At 37.9% G+C, this 23,169-nt stretch overlaps 1 protein-coding gene across 1 annotated transcript in view; it reads right to left on the reverse strand.

The window, feature by feature from the left end:
- Nucleotides 1–268: 268 nt before the first annotated feature.
- Nucleotides 269–23,169, reverse strand: part of LOC126419106 (uncharacterized) — a 96,416-nt gene continuing 73,515 nt past the window's right edge. Inside the window, exons 3-5 of the mRNA XM_050086205.1 lie at nucleotides 13,089–13,280; nucleotides 6,414–6,589; nucleotides 269–671 (exon numbers count right to left, since the gene is read on the reverse strand). Of these exons, the coding sequence (XP_049942162.1) occupies nucleotides 518–671; nucleotides 6,414–6,589; nucleotides 13,089–13,280 (522 nt within the window). The 3' untranslated portion in view covers nucleotides 269–517. The remainder of the gene's footprint in view (nucleotides 672–6,413; nucleotides 6,590–13,088; nucleotides 13,281–23,169) is intronic.

The raw sequence follows: 23,169 nt of genomic DNA on the forward strand, positions 1-23,169 counted from the left end.
ATGTGTGCAATTTGTAATGTCACTGATATAGTGCATTTGTTCACTGGACTATTTCATTCTTAAATTTCCAATTAGATTATAAGTATGATAATTGTTTTCATGATTGCTAGTGGGATGTTCAGTGTGCACATATGTTGAGAAATAGTCATGATAATGCCAATATGAACATCTATATAGGATGTTCACTCAGAAGGAGACTGTAACAGTTTAGCAAAATCCATTCATTGTTGGAGGAATGTCACTTGGATAACAGAAAAAAAACCTTGGATGTCCTGAATCAGACAACCTGTATTACAACTGGCCTTAAAACTTTTGCAGTAAAATACTAAATGGACCACTGATTATAAGTTTTGTTGGGGAGAATATCAGCAAGATTTTGCAAAACACTTGAGAAATAAATATTTCACAATTATGCTGGGTATTACGAGCACCATCAGCTTGAGTATAGTAACAGACCACAACTCCAAATTTGCTGGCACACTGTTTTCCTGTGGTATTTGTTGTTAATGAGATCATATTATCCAACAACTCCAGGCTGTGCATGGTACCCTGTATGGGGATCAGCAGAGTAATTGACTATATGCAGTTTACCACTTTTGTCATAGAATCCATAATGCCCTTTCACATTGCCATGTGCATCACGCTCCTCATATCGGATCAGTCTGTTGTGCCTGTTGTTTTTAAAAAGAAAAAAATAAGAACACTGCATTGCTTCCAGAAATACATCAATATTTTTCAAGCTGCCGTTAAACAATCTCAAAAATAAGCAGTGGGGTGTAAAGCAAAAAGTGATGCATAAAAATGCAAAATAGTAGTCAAAATATTTTCTTACAACTGTGAAATTAATGTCTCTGCCACCTTATGCTATATGTTCATGTAAATTAAGTATTGGTCAGAAAACTATTATCAAAAAGAGGGCGAATATTGTATGAAATCATTTTGAAAATCATTGTTTTATCAAGAATGTCAGCATGTATTATACAAATAATATGAAGACAGTTGGGATATTGCTTAATACTTTGGATCCTAAACATACAATGTAAAGAATACTGACACATTATGTATACATTGATCCTTTAACCAATTCATCATTTGTAACAAAATACTCTTTCCGCAGTAAGCAGGAATTTCTGCTGATCAAAAAATTCCTTGTGGTGGAATTAATTAGAAAGGTAAGTATTGTCAGTGCATAGTACTCAACATTTCCCTATGAATATCTAAACTTTTGATGCAATTTCTGTGGTAAATGTAAGAGTCTTACAAGAGGTTCTAATGTTAAAGACAAAAGATATGTAATGTACAGAGGAGGCAGACCTTTGAATTAGGTACTTAGAATATCTAATGAGTAGTTGAATATTCATCATCAAACATTGTATGTAAACCTAAGTAAGGCAAAAATAAGGTTTGTCAGTTGTTGTACTTTACTCTATGAAAGCAAAAATATTGAAGCTATGTAATTAGCACCCTCATCTGCTGCATTATTCTACTAGTCACTATAAATGAAATGTACGATACTTCCATTATGAAACTTATCTGAATTTATTTTTGTTACTAGATGCACTAATCTCAAATTATCAAAAACTTTAAAAGAAAATATCAAACATTGGAATGTAACAATATTATGAAAAAGAAAGTTGCTACTCACCATATAGCAGAGATGCTGAGTCACAGAGAGGCACAACAAAAAGACTGTGCTTTTGACCAGCAAGGCCATCATCAAAAACAGATCTCACACACACACACACACACACACACACACACACACACACACATGACTGCAGTCTGTGGCTTCAGTTGCCAGAGACTGCAGTCACATTTGTGTGAATTGAGAGATAGAGTGAGAGAGAAAGAGAGAGAGAGAGAGAGAGAGAGTTGTCTATTTTTTTGAATGAAGGCCTTGCTGGCCAAAATCTTATTTGTGACAGGCTTTTTGTTGCACCTATCTGCAACTCAGCATCTCCACTATATAGTGAGTAGGAACTTTCCTTTTCATAATATTGTTAAAAGAAAATATAATTTTAATTAAATGTATAGGACCTTATTAGTTACAATAATACAAGTTTACAACTACAATAATGGAAATTCCAGCTTAGAAACAAAAAATTAAAATGCAAATAGAACAACAAGTCACCTACAACCGATTAATATATGATGCTTTGTTAATGTAAGAAAAGAGACAGATGGGCTTCTAAGCTACCACTCTTTTTTATAGTGTAAATACATCATACAAAACACCAAAACAGCCACCCCTAGTCACAGTGTTTGAGTGTCTTTAGAATCATGCATTTGAATGTATGCACTTACTCTAGAAAAGGAGCAGTAGTTTAAAACAAGTTAATTATCCATGGTGTTATATGTGTTAATGCAACAAATATCAATCAGCAATAGATGTTTGTAGTGTTTCCTCACTTTGTCCATTTTTAATGATACAACTTAGACTCCTTGCAATCATTGATCAGAGCCAAAAGGAAAAAGTTGCCTGCATTGCAATTTAGGAGTTTAATGTAAAACTTTATTGGAATGGTCAGATTATATTGGGAACAATGTATGAGCAATATGTGAGTACAGTTGCAAATAAATGACACACACACACAAGCCTAGCAGTGCATTCTCTTGTGTGGGCAGATGGGCAGTGTCGCATAAACATTAGTAAGGAAGACCTGGTAAATGGAGTGAGAACATGAAATCAGTTGACAAGTGCCTTGCAAACATCATGTAGCACAATATCAGTATTTGACTTAGTTCAAATGGGACAGAATGCTTGGTCATTGAACATTGGGTTTGTAACACTGTTAGACCGGCAACACACGTGCCATTGTGTTAACTTCTACTGTTAAAAAACCACAAATGGCACAGGGTTCAATGAGCATATGACTGCTATGGTTGGTATCTTCAGCAGAAAAATGTGCTGTTTTTGGATAATCCCACTTCAACTTGTTGCACTGTGATGGTTATGTTTGTGTTAGACACCACCATGGTGACCAGGCTCCATTGTTGGGCAGCATTAAGGACAAGCACCAAGTGTGACAGTTTGGGGCAGTATTTTGGGCACAGCATATGATATCTTCTGTATTGAGAGGCATTTGAATGGTGGCCAACAGCAGGGAAGTTTTAGAGCCTGAAGTATTGGTCTCCTTAAAGCAACTCTATATGCCATATTTCTGTAGAACAAAGCTCTGTTGTATGCAGAGGAGGAATAGTCTAGAACTTCACTTCCCTGATCTGCATATTCACCTGACATCACACACCCAGTTGGTCACTTCTCATGGTACCAGTATTGATGTATTCTGGATCTGCATGCAAACTGTGTGTGGAGTGATTCCCATAGAAAATATCCAGACGCACTCGGATTCCACATTTTATTGTTTAGAAGTTTTTCCTGCCACATATGGAAACTTTATCCCATTGTGAATTCTCATGATCAGAGATTCTATACATTTTTGCGAACCTAATAATTTGAGTTTCATAGTGTACCTAATCTATGTTAAAAAGTTACTTTCACTCAAATGTATCCATCTTCTCTCCATCTTGCTGTTGCAATTTTTACAAATGTAAATGCATACAGAATGGTTCATTACTCATTAATTAATTCTCTTTCATGCTGTTCATGTCATAACATAATAAATAGTTAATTGATTACAAGGACACATTAAACAAAGTAGGGACAAATATTATATAAAGCCTGCAAGCAAACTATAAATTATTATATTGGATCTAAGTGTACACTGAATACAGCATACATCTTAAATTTCAAGTTACAGGAATGTATTCATTGAACAGCAGCTTCAGTGTCTTTTATCAGGAAACTAAAACTCATAACTAGTTAGCAAAATACATAAACACAATACTTTATTCACTGTTCGTAGTTTCATGCTTTAAATATAAAATGACCAAATGTTCAACTATGTAAAACTGATGTTAAGTCCCTATTTGCTAGTAAAGTTTAATTTTTTCAGAAAACTTTTGTATCTGATATCTTTCTGACGTGTAGACTTCATGAATAAAGTAACATTCCTTTGGAGACAAGACCTTGAGTTTCTGACATAGCTTTTTCTAAGTTAGGTTAGAGTTACATCTACATTCACATCTATGCCTACACACAGCAAGCCACCTTACAGTGTGTACCGGATGGTACTTTGTGCACTATTGTCACTACCTCCTGCTCCTGTTCCAGTAACATATGGTTACTGGGAAGAACAACTGTACTCTGTGTGGACTTGAACCTCTCTAATTTTATCTTCATGGTCTTTACATGAAATATACAGGGTGTACATAAAGTCCCGGAAACTTTCAATTATTTATTGCCCAAGAACTAAACATTGTACAGATGTCATACATTTTGCATTTTGAAGAGAAACTCTGAATTTTTTTTTTTTTTTACAAACATTTTATATGCGAACCATAAGTGGCCCAGCATATGTCAATACAATAATCAAATTCTTGCCATACCTGTCCCAGCATGGCATCATCGACTGTGGCAGTCACTTCCCGTATTCTCTGTCGAAGCTCTGCTACATCACATGGTAGAGGTGGTACATACACCAGATCCTTAATGTGTCCCCACAGAAAAAAGTCACACAGAGTGAGATCTGGTGATTGGGGAGGCCATTTCATGAAACAGCTGTCCTCTTTTGTAGCACGGCCGATCCATCGATGCGGCAGCTCCATGTTCAGGAACCCACAAACTTCATCATGAAAATGGGGTGCTAGTGGTAAATGGCCTTCATTGTTGGTGGCTTCTTACCATACATGGTTCTAAACATCTGTTGAACAGCTGTAGCACACTTGTTTTTGTCGAACTCCAACACAAAGAAAGTTTGCTCCGCACCTGGACTTGCCATTTGTGACTAGTGCTGACTATCGGCAAATTAGCAAACTATGCTGTGGCGGTATATATGAAAAAAAAAACCTTTCAGGGTTTCTCTTCAAAATGACATATGTATGATATCTGTACAATGTTTGGTTCTTGTGCAATGTGTTCCCAGACTTTACGTACACCTTGTACATAGGAGGAGGCAATATATTGGTTGACTCTTCTAGAAACATACACTCTTGGAATTTTAACAGTAAACCATACCATAATGCAGAATGCCTCTCTTGCAAAGTCTGCCTCTGTAGCTGATTTAGCATCTCCATGATGCTTTTGTGCTTACAAAACGAACCTTTAACGAAACATGGTACTCTTCTTTGGACCTTCTCTATTTCCTCTATCAGTAGTCCTATCTGGAGCAGATCCCAGTTTCATGAGCAGTTTTCAAGTATTGGCCGAATGTTACTCCCTTTGTTGATAGTTTACGTTTCAGTAGGATTCTTTCAATGAATCTCAGTCTGGCAACTCCCTTACATGCAATTGATTTTGTGAGGTCATACCACTTAATATAGCTCTGTTCTTAAACTCTTAGATATTTCATGGAAGTAACTGCTTCCAGTGATTGTTCTGCAATCATGTAATCATATCTTTCTGTCTATGTATTCACAATATATTACATTTGTTTATGTTGAGAGTCAATTGCCAGTCCTTGCACCAAGTGTCAATCCTCTGTAGGTCTCCCTGCATTTCACAACAGCTTTCTAGCATCTTAACTTCTCTGTACATAGCTGCATCATTCACAAGAAACCTCATTGAACTGCTGACATTCTCTACTAAGTCATTTATATATATTGTGAAAGTAACGGCCCTATAGCTTTCCCTTGGGACATACCCCAAGTTACTTTTATGTCTGAAGACTCCTATCCCGAATGACATACTGTGTTCCCCATATGGGGAAAAGGAGGTTAGTATTTCAGCCTTTTCTGTGCCATTCTCTGTTTCTGTGCCATTATGGTCACATAGTGTCTGGACAGATGGCTTTCATCCATTTACCAATTTAATATAAGACTAAACCTTCAAATTTTCTGTCCAGTCAGTATATAGAGTTTTACTTTTGAATTTGTTGAACAGTTCATGCCCAGCCCTTGTTATGTTAATTTTGACTTTGCTCAGTTTTTATTTGTAGATAAGGCTTTTGCTACATTTAAATTTATAGTGAAGCTCTCTTTGCTTTCATAGCAGCTTTTTAAGATGGTTGTTGAACCATGATGTGTCTCTTCCATGCTGCACAATTTTGCTTGGCACATATCTGTATAAAACAAATTGTAAGATGCTCCTGAACTTTGACCATTTCTTGCTCAGCACTGTTAGTGCTGGAGATGAAAATTTTGTGTGGACTTGTCGGTAATCTGAAACCTGTCTCTTGCTGCACTTGATAAACAGAAACTCATGCTATCTTCCTTTGGATTTCTATTTACAGCATTATTCAGTAATGCTGTAAAGGCCTTATGGTCACTGATTTCCTGTTGTGCGCTCCCTGTCCGATAGTAACTAATTCAAAAAGTTTAGATCTGATAGGGAGTAATAAACTTTGCTTACTTACACATTGCCTGTGTCAAATCCAAATTTGTAGGAGTTTGGTCCATTTTGACCATGCATCTGAAATTCAACTCGATCTCCTCCACTGCTGAGATGAACAGTATTACTCAAGTGTTCATCACCCAAGTTTTGTGTGCCTGCATCCGCAACAACAGCAGAAAAGCTAGATTCTGCAGGCTCCTGCAAACAACAAAAAATCAGTCTCTCCAGAATATACCTTCAGCATGCACACTATTCTTAGAGAAAGTTAATCAGTCATAAATCATATTTTAGAAAGAAAACTTCAGATTAATAATAGCAATAATTATGAAAATATTAATTAAAAATCCTATGGGAATATTCTTAAAACAGCATATGCCTTCCAGAAAATACTGAATTGAACTTGTATCATTATCAAGTATTTTTCAGATCAAATCTTCATCTAGCTTGGCCATTATACTTACAGAAATAAATACTATATTGACAAATCCATCAAAAGTTATGAAAGCATGCATAGCACACATTTAAGCTATTGCCCCAGTGAATGATAATGATCATTAAAAATACATGCAATGATGGCTGGCACTTAAATACCATAAATTAATAATTAAAAATTAAATTAAAGATACAGTTCATCTGTGACACACTTCCAGCAACAATAAGATTCTGTAGTCACAGAGGCAACATTATTGACCAATGTAACAAGTTTAAAGCTGTTCTGATGACCATGTTGATATCTTTTTACTTCTGTGTAGCTTGTGTAGTCCAAATTTATAGCTGTCTGTCTCCTTTAGTTCTAGGTCTCCAAGCTCGACAATAATGTTGTCCAAAGTGTGTTTTTTGTTTGCTTGTATTTGCATGTATATTGTTTTGTTTCCATTTATTAAGCGATTGTTTCCCCTGGAATGATTGTTTCCACTTTACATATTTAGTGAAGTCTTCTTTTGGAGGTCATCTGTTACAGAACCAGTAACAACCAATGAAGTGTCATCTGCATACATGACTACATTATCAGATACTGTTTTGGTCATATCGCTGACATAAAGAATGAAAAGTAGTGGACCACGGATGGATCCTTGAGGAAACCCATATTTTGCATTTTCAAAATTTTAAAAGACACTTGTAATATTATTTTTCACTTTTAGCTTTATTTCTACACACTGCTTTCTATTTTTCAAAAACTATTTAATGATGTCTACTGCTTTCCTCTTATACCATAACAATGAAGCTTTTCGAATAGGATGTCATGACATACACAATCAAATGCTTTAGACAGGTACAGGAACATACTGCAGACTTTCTTCTGTTCATCAAGTGTTTCAGTTACAACTGTTATGAATTCAGCTATTGCTATTTTGGTAGATTTGCTCTTTTTCAACCCCTGTTGTACATTGCTGAGAACATATTGCATTTTTGTATAAAATTTAATATTCTGTCTTTTATTATGGTTTCTATTATTTCAGAGAGTACAGATGTAAAACATCAGTTAGAGGTCTGTAATTTCCTGGGTCATTTGGTAACTGAGGTTTACTTATTATGATGTTCCATAAATTCAGACAAAGAATAGAAGCAGTGGTCAAGCAAGAACTGTTTTTACTTTATTTTGACTGCATTTAATGTTGGTATGCATTTTAGGTAAGAAGGAAAATGGTTATATAACATAGCTGCAGTATGATACAGTCCTCTTTTGCGTAAGTTTGTATTTCCTGTGTTCATTTGTGGGTTCGGCTTCTGCCTAGTTTCATATGTGTGTATCATAGTTGTGGCTGAAGAGATTTTCCATTTTTAAGATGCTCCCTTTCATGTAAATTAGTATTTCATATATATATATACAAGCAAGGCAGCAGCAATATTTTGAGAGTTGGAAAAGGTTTTAATGAGAGACCATTTGGTGTCAGTGATATTTGTTGAGGTTGCTATCTTGTTTTCAAAATATGTCAATTTAGTTTCTTTCATCAGTTTGGTGTATGACTTCTTCTTTTCCTTACATGCATCCGTATTTTCTTGCATTGGCCTTAGCCGACAATTCTCATACATGCTTTTCACATCTTCCCTTTTCCTTTTTACCTCTACTGTGACCCAATTTTTATTATGCTTCTCATTTGTTTCCATACATACTAATGGGCATGCAACATCTCTGTAATGGCCTAATTATTGCAGAATGATTCCCAGCCTTTATCTAAGTTTTCTGATAAGTATTCTTTATTAGAGCCTTTGTAGTCTAACTATGATTGTTTGCTTAGTTTGTCTAAACTCTTTAAATATTTTTTTCTGGCCTTCCTGTGTTGCTAATTCAACTAATACTCATAGTGGTCTGTAATGGTTGTCTATATGACCTGTACGGTCTGTCTGCTCTGTGGTATATTAATGATTACTTGATCTATTAATGCTTCTGTATTTTTACAGCATCTCATGGGACTGTCTACTGCTAAATTAAGCCAATAAGTTTTAATCACATCTTGAAAACTCATTGTATAATAGTTGTCTTTTAGTGTGTTAATATTTAGGTCACCAGCTACAATAATATAAGGAAATTCCCTGCTAGCCTCATCTATGAGTACCACTAATTCTTTTAGAAATCCATTTATCTGATACATATCAAACATGCGATTGTAAATCAATCATGCAACTCTTGTGGCAGGCATTATGATCTATTATTTGTGATCATCCCAGAAGTTTTTCGTTGTGAGAGTATTGTCCAGAGACAAGGTCACTTTAGTGGGTCTGATGAAGCACTGCTTATGGCCTGGTACTAAAGTCATTACAGATGGGTTTCAGTCATACAAGATTCTGAAAGCTGAAGGATTCAACCACAAGTTCGTCAACCACTCTGTAGAGTTCATGTCTTTGGATGACCCCAGAATGCACATGCAGAACATCGAGCAGCTATGGAAATCTGTGAAGTCTTCCATTAAAAGAGAAGGATGTCCAGGACAAAGAGATGAACTGTACTTGTTTCAGTACCTCTATTTCCACAACTTGCATTTGAAGGGAAAAGCTAATGCATGTGACACTCTGCCAATATTCTTGCGTGGGCAGAGTTTACCCAGGCTAAGGCATGTTCTGACATAATAAATACAGGGTGTTACAAAAAGGTACAGCCAAACTTTCAGGAAACATTCCTGACACACAAATAAAGAGAAGATGTTATGTGGGCATGTGTCCGGAAATGCTTAATTTCCATGTTAGAGCTCATTTTAGTTTCGTCACTATGTACTGTACTTCCTCGATTCACTGCCAGTTGGCCCAATTGAAGTAAGGTAATGTTGACTTCGGTGCTTGTGTTGACATGCAACTCATTGCTCTACAGTACTAGCATCAAGCACATCAGTACGTAGCATCAACAGGTTAGCGTTCATCACGAACGCCGTTTTGCAGTCAATGCAATGTTTACAAATGCGGAGTTGGCAGATGCCCATTTGATGTATGGATTAGCATGGGGCAATAGCCATGGCGCGGTATGTTTTTATCGAGACAGATTTCCAGAATGAAGGTGTCCCGACAGGAAGACGTTCGAAGCAATTGATCGGCGTCTTAGGGAGCACGGAATATTCCAGCCTATGACTCGCGACTGGGGAAGACCTAGAATGACGAGGACACCTGCAATGGACGAGGCAATTCTTCGTGCATTTGTCGATAACCCTAATGTCAGCGTCAGAGAAGTTGCAGCTGTACAAGGTAACATTGACCACGTCACTGTATGGAGAGTGCTACGGGAGAACCAGTTGTTTCCGTACCATGTACAGTGTGTGCAGCCACTATCAGCAGCTGATTGGCCTCCACGGGTACACTTCTGCGAATGGTTCATCCAACAATGTGTCAATCCTCATTTCAGTGCAAATGTTCTCTTTACAGATGAGGCTTCATTCCAACATGATCAAATTGTAAATTTTCACAATCAACATGTGTGGGCTGACGAGAATCCACACGCAATTGTGCAATCACATCATCAACACAGATTTTCTGTGAACGTTTGGGCAGGCATTGTTGGTGATATCTTGATTGGGCCCCATGTTCTGCCACCTATGCTCAATGGAGCACATTATCATGATTTCATACGGGATACTCTACCTGAGCTGCTAGAACATGTGCCTTCACAAGCACGACACAACATGTGGTTCATGCACGATGGAGCTCCTGCACATTTCAGTCGAAGCTTCTCAACAACAGATTCGGTGACCGATGGATTGGTAGAGGCGGACCAATTCCATGGCCTCCACACTCTCCTGACCTCAAACCTCTTGACTTTCATTTATCGGGGCATTCGAAAGCTCTTGTCTACGCAACCCCGGTACCAAATGTAGAGATTCTTCGTGCCTGTATTGTGGACTGCTGTGATACAATACGCCATTCTCCAGGGCTGCATCAGCGCATCAGGGATTCCATGCGACGGAGGATGGATGCATGTATCCTCACTAACGCAGGACATTTTGAACATTTCCTGTAACAAAGTGTTTGAAGTCACGTTGGTGCGTTCTGTTGCTGTGTGTTTCCATTCCATGATTAATGTGATTTGAAGAGAAGTAATAAAATGAGCTCTAACATGGAAAGTAAGTGTCTCCGGACACATGTCCACATAACATATTTTCTTTCTTTGTGTGTGAGGAATGTTTCCTGAAAGTTTGGCCATGCCTTTTTGTAACACTCTGTATACATGGTAACTCTGCAGCTACTAGTACTTCTATCTGATCTAATTTACTGAATGCATACTGTACATTCTGCTGCAAGATTCTTACATTAGAAATGTTTATGTTAATGTCGATTTTCTATGGTACCTTTCTTTTTACCTGCTGGCACAAAAAATCCTGCTCCTTGAATTGTTTTTGCTTCTGTGTTCTTACTCCTCTCCAATATCTTGCCTGCAGGACCTATGCCACAGCTTCTTCTTCTGCAGGTAACGTCACAGCTTCTTCTGCTGTTGATGACACTGCTTTTCCATCCTTTAGAGGGCAGAGTGATGTATTCTCCTCTGTTCTTTCATCTTGTGGCTGTTTTGAGTCCACTACTGGATACAGCATGTGTCTGCTATTTCTTCCCTCATTGACACTAGTATAGGTCTACGTACCTATTTTTATGTGCTGCTAATTTTTTTCTAGTATTTCTTTGCACAGAATTCGTTTACCATAGTTGTTTCTGTGCAGACCATGCTTTGTGAAACGCTCTCTCACTGAGGTTGTTGCTTCAATAAATGTAACATTAGAGAAAATGCTACGTATCTTACTGAACATCGAGCAGCTATGGAAATCTGTGAAGTCTTCCATTAAAAGAGAAGGATGTCCAGGACAAAGAGATGAACTGTACTTGTTTCAGTACCTCTATTTCCACAACTTGAGTTTGAAGGGAAAAGTTAATGCATGTGACACTCTGCCGATATTCTTGCATGGGCAGAGTTTACCTAGGCAAAGGCAAGAATGAAACTGCATGCAGAAAATTTTCAATGCCTGTGTGAGCTCGTGATGCTGTAGTTATCACTGGAGTTTGTGATCTTGTCGTGTCCATCTTGCTGTTGTTTCTCAGTATCAACTGTTCTAAAACTTCAATCTCATGTTGAAGCTGCAGGATTTTGTCACCAATGGTTTGTAAAAAATTACTTGCACCTTCCATGTTTAGCGGATGTAATCCAAAAAAATACTGTTGCAACTGAAACCAGTCTTCCTTTTAATCCCTGCACATAATGTACACTCATTGTAATGTCTCACTTAAAATGTGAACACAGAATTACAAGAAACAAACATATACTATATTTTGCAAGTTCTATATTAATATAAATTACCTGCAACATGAAGGGGATAATCTCTGCCACTAATTATTAAAAACAAATAGCCATGTTTTCTGCTAAGAGCTATTTCCTTGCAGGAAAATTTTGAATGAAAATTTATTGCATACATGAGCTCACATGGCTTTCAGGAGGATACTGTTATATGCAGAGGAAAAATATAACTAAAGTAAACAAGAACCTCAGTTTACCTTGTTTTGTCCCTGTGTAAATCTAGAGAGAATAATTTGTGGAAAAATGTACTCTGCTGCAGAGGTCTATGACAACTACCCATCCAATGTCAAGAGATAAATTGAAAGTCCTACAAATTCAAAAGAAAATTTAAAAAAATTCCCATTACCACTCCTACAGATTATCTGATATTTCAATTCACAGACTGAACATTCTGGTTAAATATGTGGTAACTAGCAATGTTTATTGTAAAATTGCATAATTATTGTTAAATATGTAGATAACCATTTTATTTGAAAAAATATTAATATATCCAAGTGAATATTAAGCTACCAGTGGATGGTAAACAGGAGCTCTTTTATATAGCTAATAAGGAAGATGAATATTTTCCAAAGTAGTTTCCTTCCTGGTAATTTACTATGTTACATTTATCTGTATAATCACCAGTCATGGTTTACTGTTAATGTAGCATACAGATAAATTTGCTGAGAGCTGCTTCTCTTTTGTTAATGTATGGCTTGCTCTGCCATCTGAAGGTTGTCAGTCATGATGGAATCATCTGTATATGATGAATGAAGAATAAAACTTGTACGTAGAAAAAGGATATATTCTGATACATCCAAGGCCACTGAATGTTCCAATACATTTCTTAGTACAAGATTTTAATAGTTGACATATAAACACAGGAATATGGAAAAAGATGGGAGTAAGATAGAGAAGGATATATGTAGACCTATATCTTTTCATACTAACCTGCTCTGGCACTGCTGGTTTTGGACTCAGGTTCTTCTTGGCACCACCCTCAGCTTTGTGCAGGTCGGGCCTGTACTTCTTGGGGAACTGTTGGACAGTGGCTTTCAGATGGGCCTGCTTGCTGTCTGGTGCAGACAGCTTCTGTTCTTTGTACTTCACTTCAATGTCGATGGGCTTTGCAGAGTCTTTGTCCTGCAAGTAAAATATGAAAAGTGCCAAACATGTCATAAAATCCATTAGAAACTATAACATAATAGTTTATATGTAATCAGAGTTTCAGTCTTCATTATAGGTAATGATCATTGACCTCTTTGGCTGAAGCTTCTGTATTGTTGTATAAGTTTATTGCAGGGTAGTGCTGTTATGTCTCCCTATACACTTGTCAACAGATCAGTAGTAATAAAAGTTCACAAAATTGGGGAATTAACTAACTGCAACAATACACCCAGGTATAGTAGTCAGAATGCACGTGAATAATCAGAAATAACTAAACAAATGTGCTAAACACTTAAGACTAATAAAAACTCAAATCAATATTATGGAAAATAAATGTGCAAGAAGAGACCTAATGCTGCATATGTAAAATCTTGATAACTATGCCCAAAAAGTACTCAAATGTTTTGTGGAAATGATCAGCTGTAGGCCACTGAAATTAATAATTAGTTATGTCGAGCACATACTGATGGTAGGTAATGATGAATACCAGTTTTGTAAAGTGATGCTCTTCATGATGATGATAGTTTACATTTAGTCACTTATATTTACTCACTTCAGGTATCACATAGACTCAAAATTAAGTTGACAGTGTACCAGAGTAATTCACTTTTGGACTGCTGTTGAACAACTCAGCTTGTTTTCATTAACAGTTTAGTGGCTTAAGTACTCAATATTCCTTTCACATCTGACTTTGGATTTAAATTCAAGTTTACTGCAGCTACTTTTCTGTTTTCTTTTTAACTCTTTGTTACTCTTCTGTTCCTAAGAACTACACTACTGCATTCCTCAGAGGTGTTTTCTCCTGCTCTTGGCTGCATTAGTGAGCTGTGGGCACCTTCTCTCAGTTTTCTTTGAAAAGCTGCAGCCATTGCATTCAGAATGGTGAAGTCCATTGCATATCATGTTGATTCATAGGTTGGAGTGTTGGCTCATAGATGGGGGTGTCCTTTTCCTCTTGTCCCCTTGTGCCACAAAGGTCACAAGCATTGGACATTCCAGCAGGATGTAAATGGACGGGTCTTTGGTTACATAGGCAAGCATACAGTGCTTTATTTCACACTGCTCAAGAATGGGACTGCATCGTCATGAATTGCCATCTGTGCAGTTTAATTGATACTCCAGTGCTTCTATAGTTACTGTTAACTCTGATGTCAAAACAGACATTCCCAACGGCAATTTATAGAAGTCCCAAACTTGTGCCATCTAGTCCATACTAGGCCTCACAGTCTGTCCCACTGTCATACTTGACTCCATTTTTGTAGAGGAATTTGGTGTCTGTCTCATGTCCCAATGTTTGCAGTGCCATTATGATGTGCTCCATATGGTAATGACAGCATCATTCAAGTATTTTCTATAGTTATATGTCTCAGGGATACATTATTGACACCACAGTCAGTGTTTATTTGTTGATTCAATATTGCTTCATAAAATAGTTTATTGCAATTGTTCAGATCTTTAACATGACCAATGATCTCATGAAGTTACTGTTTTCAGTGTACAAATTGATATGAAATAATATCGTTGTAGGTTCTGTGGTGGTTCCTACATCTAACCTTATCTTTCATTTTGTGCACATTTCCACAGCAACATGACCCTATTCTAGGAAGTGTTACTTACCAATAGGTTAATGGCTCTTCTCAAGGTTAGTGAACAAGTATATATGGTTCCTCGTTGCCAGTAATGATGTTACACTGTCTCAGGTTAGCTTTTAGGCAGTAAATCTCTTCTTCTGACTTCGAACACCATAAATACACATAATGGTATATGATGACAAAGTACCATATATGGACCACTTGCAGAATACACCGTAGCTGATACACAGAGTTACCATAGCTTCTGTAATATTATTGACTACCTACTTACTTCATAATATACATTGCATTGATTTATAAATGAATTCTTTGTAAACTACAATTCTGAGACCATTATTTGAATGAAACTCTGAACGTGGTGTATGCTCTGCTTAATCTTAATTACAATCATGAGTCTGTAGCTAAGACGGACTACAGCTATTCTCTTGTAGTTGCTTGTCCTGTAGAATTATTGGAGAGAGAATATGTGGAATCTGGAAGGACTGGAGAAGAGCTAGTGGAAGCTGAAACCTTGAATCAGACTTTGAGGCATTTTTATCTGGCTGAACTGGTAGAGTGCTGCCCATGGAACACTTGTGTCTGTATTCAGTTCCTGATCTGAGACAAAGTTTTAGTTTGGTATGTATGAGGTGAATAAAAATCATAATAATGGAAGAGCAGGGTAGGGCATATGGAATCAAGTGACAGGTCACACAAGTCATACTTGCATAATAAAAAAATTACAGTTAAAATTTGACTAATAACCATAAATCAAAAATACATAATTATTGGAAATACAGCCATGAACTGACAAAAAAATCAGCCTGCACATACAGGAGTGTGTAAATTTAAGCTAACTGCACCCAAATAATAGTTATTATGCTTAATAACTCAACTGCTGGTTTCTAATGGTCAGATTAGCCTCAAAACCTCTTGCGAAAATCTCTTTATGGGGTATTGTCATCCACACACTTATTGCTGATTGTTACTGTTTTTTGACCAAAGCTCCGTAATAGCGCATTTTCAGCCTATGGTTCTCTGGCAGATTTTACTCAAAGCAATGTCCCTTATCATGCTCTGACCTTACTTTCAGGTTTTTTCTTGCACCTTGCACACCAATATAGCACATACTCTCCCAGGAGCAGATTTTACTCAAAGCAATGTCCCTTATCATGCTCTGACCTTACTTTCAGGTTTTTTCTTGCACCTTGCACACCAATATAGCACATACTCTCCCAGGAGCAAAATAAAACAAAACAAAACATAAACATGTGTAAAGCCAAAGCTGTTTGCCACACTGGGAATCAAACCTGCCTTTCACAGGCAGCGTGCTACCAACTGAACCACCAGAACAAGCTTCACACAATATACCTCAATATTTCATCGCATCACTTTCTGCTCCACATTCTCTGCCAAATCTGATAGATGGAGTCTAATTATACAGTGGGGTTACAATAAAAAAAGTTCTTTATGAGTGACAATACTTGTGATACAGTGTTATTGAATCCTCTGCTATTTTTATATAAAGACCACCTGCAAGCAATCAATTCACAAATATAGCTTTGCTTGAGAAAAAACGCTATTTTTTCATTATAATTTAAATTTTCAATAATAATAGTTGGTTCTCATCTAACATAACAAACACTGTTAGGTATAGCATAAAATTACTTAAAATTACTGAGTCTTTTCATGCTTGTCATTTAACTAACCACATATTTATTCCATAAGGTTGCATTGCATAACACAAGTTTTCACTTTTGGTTTTACTTTCAGAAATTATGACTAACTTTTATTGAAAGTCAGGATCATCTCTTATTTGCACTGACACAACATGTTTTGTCAGAATACTTTCATGAGTTAGTCCCACAAAGCCTGCGACAAGAGCTGGTGCTCTACTTATCTTATGAGGCCTTTTGGAACAGTTGAGGTATCTCAGTCAAAGTGGGAGGTCAAGTACTTCATTTCAGAAAACTTGTTTCATTTAAAACATGATTTTTAATTGAGTAAAATAGTAATAAAAGTGCACTGATAATTTTCAAAATACTTTACCTTCACAAAATCCAACTTCTGATTCGTACTCGCAAAATTGAATGCAGTCATTTAAAATTTGTAATAACTGTGTTCTGCTTAACTTTAATTTTGGTACTTTGTAGTGATTTGTGTTTTTGTATGTTTTCAGTCCTTTTTATTACAATGCACTGAATCTTGCATGTAATTGGCCTTCTGCTCGACTCAAAGTTATATAAATGTAAGTCAAGCAAAACCACAGGTTGTAGTTATGACATATGGCTCAGTTGGCATCCTAACAAAGACATCACAAGCCACAATTTCAAAAGAAGTGGCCTCAGATGAAGAAAGGCAGTGATTTCTATGACAGCAACAGAGAAGCTAACACATTCTGTGTGTTGCTTGAGACAGATCTTCATTTTCATTTAAACAATTGTATGGTACCAACGCTGATGGTAGCCATACTGGTGTGGTTCAGACACATTTTTATTTGTGTTGGAAATTTTTGTTTGTTATCTAAATCTTGGTATCACCTCAGATACAAAATGAAATGGTGGACTTGTAACCCTGCATACCGGTACTAAGGTAAATTCATTGGGACTGAATCATAGTGTAGACACTTTTAATATAGGAGTTGGCAATGAGCATTTAAAAAATGAGAATTTAGACTACTGTGGGGAGAGGAAAGGTGCAGAGTACAAGCTCCACCTCCCTCTCAAAAGACTGGCAGCCTACAACCATCGTTTGTGCTTCTGGGAAGGCATAAATGATACACAGTGATAGTTATTGCCATTTCTTTTTGGAGGGAGTGTTACTCAAATCTCATAATGAACCTGGAGTTACCTCTTCACTATTTTCAAAAGCAGAGAAGCAATCAGTGACCTAACAGACAACAGGCAATTGTTTTTGGAGGTTAGTAGTGCCATAAACAAGGTACTGCAGGCTCAACATCTTTCATTATCTTACACAGTCATAGTTTAAAACACTCCCACCTGAAACTGCCACACTGAAGTGTTTGGACAATACTTACAAACAATGGAAAAACCTGGATGGCATGTAACAACCACTTATCTGTTGGCTCATACTCCTGTAATAGAGGTAGAGGGGCAGAGGAATGGAAGGTTCCAAATGATTGGAAAAGAGCACAGGTAGTCCCAGTCTTCAAGAAAGGTCATCGAGCAGATGCGCAAAACTATAGACCTATATCTCTGACGTCGATCTGTTGTAGAATTTTAGAACATGTTTTTTGCTCGCGTATCATGTTGTTTCTGGAAACCCAGAATCTACTCTGTAGGAATCAACATGGATTCCGGAAACAGCAATCGTGGGAGACCCAACTCACTTTATTTGTTCATGGGACCCAGAAAATATTAGATACAGGCTCCCAGGTAGATGCTATTTTCCTTGACTTCTGCAAGGTGTTCGATACAGTTCCACATCATCGCCTGATAAACAAAGTAAGAGCCTACGGAATATCAGACCAGCTGTGTGGCTGGATTGACGAGTTTTTACCAAACAGAACATAGCATGTTGTTCTCAATGGAGAGACATCTACAGACGTTAAAGTAACCTCTGGCGTGCCACAGGGGAGTGTTATGGGGCCATTGCTTTTCACAATATATATAAATGACCTAGTAGATAGTGTCGGAAGTTCCATCCGGCTTTTCGCGGATGATGCTGTAGTATACAGAGAAGTTGCAGCATTAGAAAATTGTAGCGAAATCCAGGAAGATCTGCAGCGGATAGGCACTTGGTGCAGAGAGTGGCAACTGACCCTTAACATAGACAAATGTAATGTATTGCAAATATATAGAAAGAAGGATCCTTTATTGTATGATTATATGATAGTGGAACAAACACTGGTAGCAGTTACTTCTGTAAAATATCTCGGAGTATGTGTGTGGAACGATTTGAAGTGGAATGATCATATAAAATTAATTGTTGGTAAGGCGTGTACCAGGTTGAGATTCATTGGGAGAGTGCTTAGAAAATGTAGTCCATCAACAAAGGTGGTGGCTTACAAAACACTCATTCGACCTATACTTGAGTATTGCTGCATGGGCTGCATCATCAATCAGTCAGCAGACTGATCTCTCTCTCTCACCCCTCCCCCCCCCCCCCCCCCCCACACACACACACACATACACACACACAAAGAAGTGATATCTGCATATGTTTATTTTTAGTAATTAGTAAGTATTGTCCAATATAGCGGAGATGATGAGTTACAGGTAGGCACAACAGAAAGAATGTTCCAAATAAAGCTTTCAGCCCATAAGACTTTCATCAAAAATAGATGACTCACACACACACACACACACACACACACACACACACACACACACACACACACGTGCGTGCATGCGTGCACACACACACTCATGCAAATGCCTCTCACACACACACATGACTACAGGCAACTGTAGCCATACTACCAGCAGCAGCACCAGTGCATGATGGGAGTGGGGACTGGGTGGGCTAAGGAAGAGGCTGGAGTGGGGAGGGGTAGGCCTAGTAGGGGTGGCTCAAATAGCTCTGAGCACTATGGGACTTAACATCTGAGGTAATCAGTCGTAGTAGGGGTGGCAGAGAGTGCAGTGCTGCTAGGGAGTTCACAGGGACGAGGTGGAGAGGGTAGGGCAGCTTTGTGCAGTCTCCTCTCCTGTGCCCACCTCTCCACATCAGAGTAGCAATTGCACCTAACATCCTCAATTATCTGTTGGATACATTCAAACCTCTTTCTTCCTGTATAGTTTTTATCCTCTCCTCCCATCTGTCAGTGTTTGTTCTTCTTGTCATCAGTTCTGAGGAGAACCTCTTCATTTCTTATGTTGTCAGTTTACTTTGTTTTCAACATCCTTCTGTAGCATCATATTTCAAACAATTCAGTTCTCTCTCTCTCCAATTTTTCCACAGTCCATGATTCACATCCATACAGTGCTGCACTCCACAATACATTCTCAGAAATTTCAGGGTTAATGTCAATGTTTGGTACCAGTAGCCTTCTTTTGCCTAGGAATGCCCACCTTGGTTTGACTGCCACATGTAATTTTGCTCCCAAGATAATAGAAGCAAAATTATTTCACTTCATCTGCTTCATAGTCTCCATTTTGATCTCAAGTGTACCAGTAAACTGTTTAATGTAACTCGTAATTACTTTAGTTTGTCTTTGATCTACTCACAATCCGTAACGTATGCTCATTAGATTGTTCATTTCATTCAGTATTTCCTGCGACCTTCTTGGTGTACACTGAGGATACCAATGTCATCAGCAAATGTTATCAATGACATCCTTTCACCATGAATTTCAACTTTTTCCAGACACTTTCTTTTATTACTAACATTGCTTCTTCAATATATGCCTATAGTTTGAACAGTAAGGGTGGCTGAACACATGTCTCAAGGGTGACAGAATACATTTATCTCTTATACCATTTCTAATCCACTTTGATCTTGGTCTTCCAGTCTCATCTGTTACTTTAAATTCTTGTACATATTCAGCACCGTACTATCCAAATTTCGCTTATAGCTTACACTTCTTTTCCTAAGAATATCAAACATCTTACATCATTTTACATTGTCAAACAAGTTTTGTAGGTCAACAAATCTGATGTTGTCATGATTTTTCTTAAGCCCTGCTTCCATTATCAAGTGCAATGTGAGAACTGCCTCTCAGGTACCTTTGGTTAAAGCCAAACTGATCATTATTTAACAGGTCTTCAATTTTCTTTCCTCACGCTGAGACTGTAAAAATTTCCCACCATGTAGCCCTATGTTTTCCTGTAAATGCTAGTCCTGCAGAATCATGAAACCCTAATGAGACTTTGTAAGAGTATGAGGGGAAGCCTACGGTGCTGCAGTTGCGAACGATAAGGAATGGTAGGGTACGTAGGTACCAGTACATCTCTAATTCTTTAAAGAATGAATTTCCATGTCTAAAACATCTGATTGCTTTACGAATGAGCTCATGAGTTAAGTATTTGAGCATGTAAGTGAGGAAAAGATTAGGAATGAAACTTGAAACATCTTGGTAGGTTAAAACTGTGTGTCAGACCAAGACTTGAACTCGGGACCTTTACCTTTCACAGGCAAGTGCTCTACCAACTGAGCTACCCAAGCATGACTCATGGTCTGCCTCCACAGCTTCAATTCTGCCAGTACCTCGTCTCCTACCTTCCAAACTTCATAGAAGCTCTTCTACAAACCTTGCAGAACTAGCACTCCTGGAAGAAAGGATATTGCGGAGACATGGCTTAACCACAGAATGGGGGATGGTTCAGTATGAGATTTTCACTCTGCAGGGGAGTTTAGGAATGGTTTGAAATTATATTTAAAGTTTGTTAGAGGTCTCACTAACTGCTGTCATTGTGAAATACTGGGATGAATGTTGCCTTGGTAATTTGCACTCTGAGGCAAAATCTAGTGTTTATGACTGAGCGAGGTGGTCCAGTGGTTAGCACACTGGACTCGCGTTCGGGAGGACGGGGTTCAAACCCGTGTCCGGCTATCCTGATTTAAGTTTTCTGTGATTTCCCTAAACTGCTTCAGGCAAACGCCAGGATGGTTCCTTCGAAAGGGCACGGGCGACTTTCTTCCCGTGCCGAGTTTCTTTCCCATCCTCCCCTAATCTGATGGGACCTATGATCTCACTGTTTGGTCCCCTCCTCCAAAACCAACCAGCCAGTGTTTATGACATCACATCTGCTGAGCTATGTGTTGTACAATTATATAATTTTGCAGGAACTTTCATCGGTATATCTTGATACCGTCCGCAGACTGTTGCGAGTAGATTTGGTAGTGAATAAGTAATACATTAAAATTTCACACTTAATGCTGAAGTTTGACTGCACAAATTGCGAAAATATGGTAGCTAAGTGATACAACTTTTTCCTTTCATCGTTTTTGTGGAGTGCGTCAGCGAGAAAAAGTTTCTTTAACTTTTCAAATTGTGTGTTAAGTTTATCGGAAGTCATTAAGTGCTCCCATTTTCAAATACCATATGAATAAACTCGGAGTATTTGAGCGCCGTCAGTTACGTTGCCTTAAGACAAACACCCAGTTTTTAACTGTAATATTTGTGTTATTGCGTTAAACTTTAGACTTAACATTATACCTGTTAATGATTAGATTATGACAGCATATTAAAAGTTTTAATAATAAGTGGATAATCACGTGAAATATTGAAAATAAAATTTTTGTTGTTCCTGGAAACCGTTACGTAGGCAACCTGCAACTGGTACTAGGTTCCGGGATAGCGGTTTAGTAATATAGATTGTTTGTCAGGTTGTGGCCTGGTACACAGTTTTAACTTGTACGTGTCAGCAGTAGGCCTACGGCGTACTCTCCGAGTAAAAAAATCCCTCTGACAAGGAAACACCACCAACTCGACCTCGTATTTTAAGGAGAAAAAAGCATACATGCAAGATTTCAGCCCCAGAAATGGATCCCGCGCGACAATTTGGACATTATTCTGATATTACGCAGCTATGACCTTCTGGACGTACAGTTTTTAAACTTGCTCTTATCTCTTGTTTGTCACACGCTCTGCCCCACTGCGCCCGCTTATTGCCCGAGTGCGAACTTTTGTACTCAAGACAAACAACCAATGCCCTTCTATTGATCAATAGCGCAACTCCTGTAAATATATTACCTGTTAGTTTTACAATTGCCGACGGCAGAACGCGGGATGCAAGTTTTGTTTACAGACTGGCGCGACCGAACGCGTCCGATAATACTCGACAGTACACGAACGACTCACGAGGCTCGGCATTGCAGTCTCGTCATTGTCATAGTGCGTTCCTACTGCTACGTATTCTAAGCGTCTGCTCAAATGTACAGTGATCGCGTAAATATACATTATCCAAGAGCACGCTCAGACGGAAAAGTCTTGATTAATAACGTAGTTCAGTACTGTCGAGAAGAAAAACGGGAATAAATTGCTAATACCGTTAGAAAGAGCTCTCGAGAGAGCAGCAGCCGCAGTAGGAAAGAGAGTATGTACATTGGACAGTGTTCAATGTTGTGAACGATGTTAAGAAAACCCGACGGAGTGGTCAGAAAATGGTGACACCAAGGAACAAGAGACTGAGGAAGAAGACAAAGTGTCTTGACGACTTTGATGAGCGTTTGTTGAAAAGAAAGTTCTTAGAATATTACGACGTTAAAAGAAAACTCTTCCAAAGCTTTACAATTCGGTGAATGAGGATGTAGACATTAATTTCTCGGGGAACCGAACCACTTTCTGGAAAATTTTGAAGAATATGGGGTTTCATTTTCAAAAATGTAGA

This window comes from Schistocerca serialis, chromosome 9 (assembly GCF_023864345.2).
Source record: "Schistocerca serialis cubense isolate TAMUIC-IGC-003099 chromosome 9, iqSchSeri2.2, whole genome shotgun sequence".
Taxonomy (NCBI): Eukaryota; Metazoa; Arthropoda; class Insecta; order Orthoptera; family Acrididae; genus Schistocerca; species Schistocerca serialis.